Raw genomic sequence first — 9,850 nt, forward strand, 5'->3', positions numbered from 1 at the left:
ACTGCATGAGTTTGTAGCTTAACAAGATGTCATAAGATCTCATGAGTCATGACATTTATAAAAAAGAGTAGTGGAATTTCTCTAGTGTCCTGGAAAAATCCCCCTTAGTATGAATACCACCTCAGATTATCCTTGAAAAGAAACCTAATGGAAATCAAATGGTCAATAAAACATGTAGGCATAAATTAAATAAACAAGCTATTAAATGCATACATAAATGAATACATTTTGGTTTGCCTAGGAGAATAGTTATATTTTGTGATTTCTGAGAAGCAGGTATCAGAATTCAGATTTATAGTGTAATAAAGTCTGACTATCAATGTTTCCATTTGTACGGTGCTACTGATATTAGTGTAACAAAGTCCAAAATACTTTTAATTCCTACTGCCTTGTGAAGGATGCAAACCCCTTCCTTCAGTGTAAATGGTGAGTTTCAGTATTGTGCATCTAGCCTGCCACTACTGTCTGGCTTTCAATGCCACCTTTTCTTTCAACCACCAGAATATATCATTTTTAATCACACCTGAACTATAAGCTTTAGAACAAAGCAGGGGATCTATGTTTTTCAATTACTTATACTAGGAATTGTGAGGTCTGTTATTAAGCACTTTTAACGCTGCACCACTTTTCAAAACATTTACTCATGAATCAAACTATGGCTTACACCTGTCAACCTCTTAGAGCAAGAAATCTGGACAAAGTCCAACAAAATGGGGGTACAAAGGACCAAAAATAGGGACATATTTTAAATTTTCTCTTATAAACTTAGAAAGTTACTAGAGTAATGGGGTTTATTTAAACATGTATTTTCTGAAGGATTTGAAGTCATTTTTTAGTGACTTCATTTCTTAGATCATCTCAGTGATTTGCTAGAAAACCACAAATTTTATGAGCCAAAAATCTGGACAGTTGAAAGGTATGCCTCTTTTCAGCCTCTGACATGACATTGTCTGTTTCTTAAGAGGTAAACTCTTGTTGTGTCTTTCGGCTTTTCCCGGTTAGGGGTCGCCACAGCGGAACTCCGGTCCGCTAATGATTGGCAGTTGATTTTTATGTGCTGAGTTGCCAGCCCTAACGCACAAACTTCAACGAAGGTATGCCCATTCACGCATGTCTCCATGCAGAAGACGCTCTAGCTGAGAGTCGAACCGGTCAGCGTCTTACTGTGAGGCGACAACACTACCGCACCACCACCACGGATTCTTAAGAGGTACAAACTGCAAAAAGTCACACAGGAAGCCTTTTCCTCTGTTGAACATGGTTATCTGATGCCCAATTAATACTCAACCTAAACAAAACTAAACTACTCATCTTCCAACCCACCAAACATACTCAAAACAACTCTCACTTTAACATCGCAGCAAAGGACAACACCATTATACACCCAACAGAACACATCAAATTGCTAGGAGTGTAAATAGACAAACTAAAATTTGACATTCACATATCCATGACCATAAAAAAAGTCCACAAAAAACTAGGAGTGTTATACAGAAATAAGCAACTTCTCACCAAACCAGCAAAGATTTCAGTAGCAAATTCTCACCTTATCTCCACCCTACTTTATGCCTCTCCTATATATACCAACCTAAGGCAATGCGATCTAAACAAGCTAGAGACCTGCTACAACAAAATCGCCAAATTCGCCACAGAGGCATCCTATCGTAGTCACCACTGTCTCTCACTTTCTAAACTGGGCTGGCTTGAACTCCCTCACCTCCTTCAATGGTTTCAGCTTGCACTCACCCACAAATTAGAAAACCATCCACTAAAAGTCCCATCCCTCCAGAATCTACTCCAACCCTATCGCACCACCAGACCACTAAGATCCATCTACAAAAATCACTTACTGGTCACTAAAGCCAATAACTCTGCTGGAGAAGCACTATTCTCTTGCGCCATAGCCAAATAATGGAACTCCCTCCCACCCACAATTACCTCTGTACCATCATGCACCCACTTCAAAACTTTACTAAAAGCGCACCTAAAAACATGCTGGCTATGCCCTTGCAACTCCCCCTCTAATATCACCCACACCATCCACCCACTACCTTTCTTTCCACCCCACTAACTACCTTAATTATAGCAAGCTCAGATGCTTATAAGCCTACCTACTTATTATACAGCAGGAACTTCTTATTGTAACAATTGTTAATGTCTATTATGTACTTCGCAGATGATAAATATTCTAGTTGTCTACTGTTATGTTTATAATTTTTAATTACTATATTGATCATATTGTTAATTGCTATGTAAATCCAATTTAACTACTGTCTGTATATTTTAACTGTGGAGCTTTTCCCCCCCGGGTCTCCACTGAAAATGGACCTATGTCCAGTCGGGCACTCCCAGTCAACAAATGTAAATAAATAAATAAATAATAATAAATTAATTAATTAAGAGGTGAACTTTAGTTTCTTGCTGCCTTTAAATGGTCAGCCATGCAACTGGTACATGTCAGTGTAAATTTGCTTACTAACTCTGTCTTTTTCCATTTAACATTAGGCTTTTGTTATTAATCTCTCCTTGCTTTTGATGTTTTATGTCCTGATGCAAATGTCTAACAACTGAATAACTTTCATTTTAAAACAATTCATGGTATATGTTGTTAGATTCAAAGTGTACTGCATGCATTTTACATCTATGGCAAGAAGTAATGCCACTTTTATTTAAAAAGGCTATTCTGATGCAATAGTAAGTGTACGTTAGAAACACTAACACATAAATGGCCACTCAAAAATAAATAAAAATGTAAAATACGATAAAAAAACACAATCAAGTACTTCCCGTTTCTGAGTAAAAAATGGAAACAAGCTCATAAAAACAAAATAAAAAAACAGTGTTTTCATTCTTTTAATTTTCTACGACTTGTCATACAAATCAGAATGGTTAATAACCTTTATCGTCACATGCGCAACTTGCCTTTACCAACAGGAAAACACTTAAAATATAAAACGTAAGCCTGTCTCTAGTATTAACTCAGTAATAAAACACATACTGAAATGAAAATGAAAAAAAAAATCTCTGCAACAGCAGACATTCTGGCATCTGTATGTAGCTATCTAATCACACTACTAGAAGTACTTAAGCAACTTAAAATCAATGCGTTGCAGTAACATGCAGTAACTGATTGTGCTATGATAACAGTGAAGTAACAAACTCCATGGACACAAAGTGTAATTGGGTGCTATTAGTGATTTCCTGGCTCATTAATTTTCAGACATGTTATCTAGTCTCTATCAGTTATTTGTCTGGCAATGTTTTCTGAAACAGTTTCACAGTATGCCAGTGTTAGATTGTTTGCAATTTACAGCATCTGAAAGTTCAAATGGTCAAGAGAAATACATGAGTATGTTTAAGCTCCAACTGTTTATTTTAATTGCAGCACACTGCCTCAGGACTGTGATTTCTGTCTTTGAAGGGGTACTGCCAAGCCTGCTTAAATAACTTACCACTGTAATAAATGGTCTGTGATTTCAATCATCCTAGGGAACTCGGCACAGTACATGTTTACAGAGAAAGTTCAGAGGAATGCAAATATGTCTCTGCCTCTTTCCCTGCTCCTATGAGAACAAGAGAAAACTCAGAAAGTGGGGTGAATGATGAACTGCAAGCAAGGCAATGTTTGGAAGAATTACACTGAAACATTTTATGGACTTTGTCTGAACAGTAGAAGTCATACAGTAGCATAACCTTTCTCCTCTGACCTCTCACATTTCCATTACTTGTTGGGATACCAGAATACAAAGCAATATGAAAACGTTTTTCTCCTCTGTTTAATCTCTCCTCGTACATACTGACTGGACTACTGAAGTACAGTATAGAAAGCAACATTCTATTTATGGGTGACAAATGATACTACCAATTTGGGCTTTATAAAGTAGACATTACCTTTTTCACACTTGACACCATGATAGCCAGCAGAACAAATGCAGTGTCCCCTGATCGGGTCACACACAGCTCCGTTATGGCAGTCACAGGCAGAAGCACAGTTCAAGCCATAAAATTCAGGAGGGCAGCCTAGGGTAATGAAAAAGTCAGACTCATCAGTGTGAAGAACATGTCATAAATCAAAAAGACACTACAGCTGACAGTACATTTCAGAAAACTCTGAAAGGGGTGACTATGAGGTCTTGGATACAAAAACTATCTCTAAGCAGAGAGAGTCTAGCTGACATTTTCATCTAACTTTTTAATATAATGAAGGCTGTTATTTTACAGTGTTGCTACACTTTAACAGACTTAAATTCCTTGGATATGCACAGAACTTGGTACAAAACAACATTGCAACATTCCTACTTTTGCATTTTGTAGACTGAAACTCATTAGTGATTTGGATATGATTCAATATTAGTATACACTTGATGGAAACAAACAGTTAATCCATAGTATCACAGAGTTCTACAATAATGATCAATAACTAGAATAGTATTCTAGAATTCTATGGAATGTCCCAATGCTTATAAGCAGAATGAACATAAATACATTTATGCAAGAAAAGAATTACTGAATGAATCTGCATGCATTCTTCAAGGAAGTATTCACGTAAATGCTTTATATATTTCCATTATCACTGCAGATAACTATACATACCATATGTTTCATAAGTAAATAAATGCATTTAAGTAGTCTGTGAGTGCATGCACATACCACAAAGGCACAAACATATAGTAAATGTATATTTCTATAATGTGTGCATATCTGAATCCAATAATACACATATCCATATATGTGTATAAAATTATACACATATATGGTCCAAACGCACCTATAAAATGAACAGCACCTGAATGAACAAAAAAGAAAGCACAAACCAAGACAGCCCAGAAATACCTTCTGGGAAGACTAAAGAAGCTGATCACACCAGGGAAGGAACTCTTACTCACATACAAAGATTCCAACAGAAAACCCAAGACAAGTTCAGGACAACACCAAAAAAATGTTTCCAAACTGCCTGGTGACACTGGAGCTGGACCTACAGCAAACATATGGCAACAAAGCTCAAGCTTCATGGACACAAGAAACACAAAGCAGCCAACTCAACAGATCAGAATCCATCATCTCAGGTGCACCACCAAGAACAGACACCTGCAACAGATGCCCCATAAACACCATTCCCAGAACCATTACCAACCACAGTTGGACAGATTCCCACAATGCAATTATCATCAAAGAGACCAAACCTGGCAAGGAAAAAGGGACCCCAAATACCTATGGAATCCCTCCAATGGAGACAAGTAATAGACCACGAAGGAGATACTGGGAAGCCAAACACAATATTATGCAGTTGGGAACCACTCCACTAAACCATTACATGACATAGAATACGAAGTACTTAACAGAGGTCCTCACCTTTGTGCCTCAGCAAAGAGGCAGTATAGTATGTACAATCATCAAACTTTTTATTCAGAAACTCAAGCTCAAGATCTTCTTCAAAAAAAAAAAACAACAAAAAACACAGAATGACAACAACAGAACAATACCTCAGTCACATTACACAAATGGAAAAGACCCAGCCACTTCTGCCCCCAACCACAATCCATCATCAGCATATTTAAAGACAAATGTGAATCAGATATTCTCAAAATCCTCAGCAAACCTGCAAGAAGGATGTTTTATAACCTTAATAAAAAAGAAGCCAAAGCCCTAATGGATCTCATCAAGGACAAATCTAGGAGAATAATAAAAGCAGATAAAGGAGGAGGTATTCTCATCACTGACTCCTCCACCTAGAGCAACAAAATTCTAAGCATGCTGAAGAACCCAAACTTCTATGAAAAGACAGATATAATCAAAATTAAGACAGCCTAAGAAGAAATTCTTCTGGAGATTACCAACCTAAGCAAAGATGGCCTGATAAGCAATAGACCATGACTTCCTCACAGTAACACACCACAAACTCCCAAACATCTACAGGATCCCTAAACCCCACATGAATATAGAAGACCCACCCTACAGACCAGTGGTGGTTAGCAGGGAATCCATAACCAAACCCATCTCCATATATCTAGAATTGCAAATCAACTTGATTGCAGAGAATAATAAATCATTCATCCTGGACTCCATGGACTTCCTTTGAAAGACCAAGGATATCTCCCTGAACCAGAACTTCATGCAAGTCACCATCAACAATGAGGCACTTTATATGGTGCTCCTCCACAATTACTGCATCACAGCCATCAGAGGTCCTACAACAAGGAATGGGAAGCATTACCAGGAGAGACAGCGACCATCAACAACAATTACTTCCAGTTTGATGGGCACTACTTCAGACAAACTACAGGAATTGCAATGGGGGCAACAAACATAGCTAGGCAAATAGGAGGAAGACTTTATTTACAGCTCCCCCTTCTACTCCCATATGGGCTACTACCTAAGATTTACAGACAATATTTTTATCATACTGAATGCAGTCTGGAGACCTAGAGCAATTTTTGAACCACATCAAGAATTCCACAAATTTTCTCAGATTTACAACAAATTACAGTTAAACTTGATACACTTTTTGGACCTCAGAATCACCAGGGTCTCCAAAGAATTGGAAGCCTTCACTAAAAATATCATAAATCTACAAAAGGACATTCTGGATAGAGGTTACAGTGAACAACTCATCAAAAAAATCCTGGTCCCCATCATAGACAAGAAAGAAAGAAATGACCCTGTGACAATAGGAGGTACTGCCAGCCATGCCAGGAGAAATATGACAGTGGATTATTAACATATGTCAGCACAGCTAGCTGGAATTTTGTAAAGAATTATATGTCATTTGTGTATCAAACTAATTTGTACAGATGCATGTGTTTAAAAATGTATTTCTAAGATTTCTTGGGTTAAAACGTATCAACAGTGTGACCTGCTGGAAAGAAAAGAAATCTACATGCATTATTGCAACTGAATTAAATGTATTTGTTTCAACAGAGGATACTGACAGTGCAGAAGTTAATCACAAACTAACTGCAGCAAACTTTAAAAAATATCTGAAATTAAATTACTTTATGGGTTCATCCATAAAGATGTTATCCATCAGTTTTGAATGAATACAGACACACAATATCTGTGCTAGACAATAGGTTGTAGCCCCTGCAGGAAGAGTGGAATGGTTTTATGACTTCCAGGAGATCTGACCAAAGCTCTGTCTGTGTGTATGGTAAAACATTGGTGCTAAAATCCTATCAGCTTCTAGTGTTTTGTGACAGCATGAAAAACTGAGTCAGATGACCAGATGTATGCGATGTAATTCTGTACAGAAATAATATTTTAATATTAGAGGAGATTGAAGTCTCAGGAGCATTCTGTATTTTGTCTTGGATCTGACAACAAGGACCATTCACCCACATTATCTTGCTTTGCTCTATTCAGTAAGTAGGAAAAGTAATTATTTTAGTCAATCAGGAATAGATAGTAAGACTAGCTAAATGTTTTTTCTATAAATGTGTAAAACTTTCTATCAGTATTATTGTTAATATTTTCCTGGGTATGAAACTCTGGTGTTTACTGTAAATAGATATTTAGTATTTTCTTGTTCTTTTACAATTTGTTATTAAATATATTTAAACGTGTCATTGTGGCTGGTCTTTTTAGGGAATATTTAAGCTTTGAGTATTTACATATATTTATTTGATGATAACTCTGGCCACTGCTGAACGCCTAGCTGTTTGGTCAACATTACCATTTGTACTAATATTAATTTCACTCAATATAATTGGGTACCCTTGCAAGAGCCTTCAGTAGCTGTCTTTGTACTGCCTGGTGGCACTGATAACTACCTTATAGTCTGGGCAGAAGGGGCATAGCTAGTAAACCCGTGCCAGCCGTGTTTATGTGTGTGTGTGTGTGTGTGTGTGTGTGTGTGTGTGTGTGTGTGTGTGTGTGTGTGTGTGTGTGTGTGTGTGTGTGTGTGCATGTTAGTGCGCAAATCAAATCTCAAACAGTGTGTCTTAGCTACTTGGAGGAGAGACACGAAGCACTAGTTTCACAGAGAGACTGGTGAAGGACTTGGCTTGGGAACTCAGCTGAGGACTTAACCTTGAAGCTATGCCAATGGGGGGAGTCTTATTGGGGAACCCAGGTTGACTGTAATCCCTGTGTGCTCTTAAGGGAAATTGTGCTTGATGCAGAGAGTTCTACATCTGGAAATACTGAATGTATCCATTTGCATTCCAAGTGAATGTCCCTCTCCAATGTCAGTGGTGAGGATTCAGATTCTTTGATTATTGGCCCAGCATGGGGACATCACAGACCCCACCCTGGGGCAGTCTCGAAACCAGTGACAAAACAGCAATGACCGGTAGAACTCCAGCTTAACCCTCACATGCTTACTCAGCTACATAGAAATCCAAAAAGCAATACTCAACAATTGGTGCATTATCAGTGAAAATATAACAGTCAATGAGAATTCTGTCCCCACTACCAGATTCACCATAAGAAAAAACAAAAGCATCAGGAAATAAGTGGAAAGGCTCCACAGCACAGCCCCTAATGGAAAGGCACCTAGCTATGCAGCCCAATGAACTGTAATTGTTGCAAATATATGAGCAATAAATCCAGCTTCATATGCCCTATTAACAAAAAAGAAATTCAAAAGTACATATTATGTCAACTGTAATACCGATAAGCATCTCATGTCGGGAAGACCATCAACAGACTGAAGACCAGAACAGCCCATCAGTACATGCAAATCCAAATAAGGGAGCATGACCAACCCATTGGCCAAACACCCAAGAGAATGTGGAGGACACAGAACTTTTAAATTCCACATCACAGATAGAATCAACCACAGCCATTTGAATGGCAACAAAAATGACAAATTAGAAAGAAGGAACTGGAATGGCAGATAAGTCTCTTAGCTGGGGGAAAAAGGACTAAACACCTCCTTTTCAATCAACTGCATACTTAATCCAAGGAAACATGATCACCACATGCTTTATTAAAGGAACCATCACCTATGGACCCCAAAACAATGGACAAACAATGATACTCCCTTTCAAGTATATATTTTTTTAAAAGCTTTAAAGATATTCCTGACTGTATCTAAAAAGATAGGATACTATTTTCTATTGATATGGCCTTGAAAAATCACTGAATGGTACTGTATTCATATAATGTAATACTATTTTCTAAAAGACAACTTAAATAGAGCGCAAAACCTGAATTATAACCATCAACTAACCTTACAAAGAAAATTCCAGTAAACTATTTTAAGACAAATCTGAGGAAGACTTACAAAAAGTGCCACAGAATATGTTTAACAGTAAAGCAACCATAGTTTAGTATTTTTAAAGTTTTACTGTGAAAAAGCTCAATCAAATATAAATCAAGTACAAATCAGACTGTGTGTTGGAAACCCATAAGCTCTCTTATGTTAACATTTGGACAGTAAATGGTTAAGTGAACATAGTGATAAGGACGGGTGTGGACATATCAAAACTCTGCTTGCCATAGACACCCACCTCCAGCCCAGTAAAGAACACTCCCCAAAAGGCAGATCTGGTTGGTAATATGTCCCTTTTCCAGCAAATATAAACCCACCAATTGCATGACTGTAAAATTAACACAAATTACCACTCATCTGCCTACAACAAGAATGATATCACTGCAATAAAATGGATTTTATTTAAATGAGCTATGTCTGAGATTTATTTTAAAAAAAAAAACAACTTTGCCAAAAGTTGATAATACTTTGGATTTGGAAGTTTTATAAACTGCACCAGGCCAGAATGCAGAGCACCAAACCTAGAGACTGAACATGTCTTTTCCTTTTTGTTTGGTTATCTACCCTCCGGCAACACAGAAGGTAAGTACTGGCCAGTCAGAAATACAACTGGGAGACACCTTAGACAGATTTTGACAT

At 37.5% G+C, this 9,850-nt stretch overlaps 1 protein-coding gene across 1 annotated transcript in view; it reads right to left on the reverse strand.

Moving 5' to 3' along the window:
• Positions 1–9,850, reverse strand: part of LOC122801191 (multiple epidermal growth factor-like domains protein 6) — a gene marked incomplete at its 5' end in the record, with an annotated part of 1,094,182 nt that overhangs the window by 33,214 nt on the left and 1,051,118 nt on the right. Inside the window, one exon of the mRNA XM_044070750.1 lies at positions 3,892–4,020. Within this exon, the coding sequence (XP_043926685.1) occupies positions 3,892–4,020 (129 nt within the window). The remainder of the gene's footprint in view (positions 1–3,891; positions 4,021–9,850) is intronic.

The sequence above is a fragment of the Protopterus annectens genome, chromosome 4.part1 (assembly GCF_019279795.1).
Source record: "Protopterus annectens isolate FY-2018-M chromosome 4.part1, PAN1.0, whole genome shotgun sequence".
Classification (NCBI taxonomy): domain Eukaryota; kingdom Metazoa; phylum Chordata; order Ceratodontiformes; family Protopteridae; genus Protopterus; species Protopterus annectens.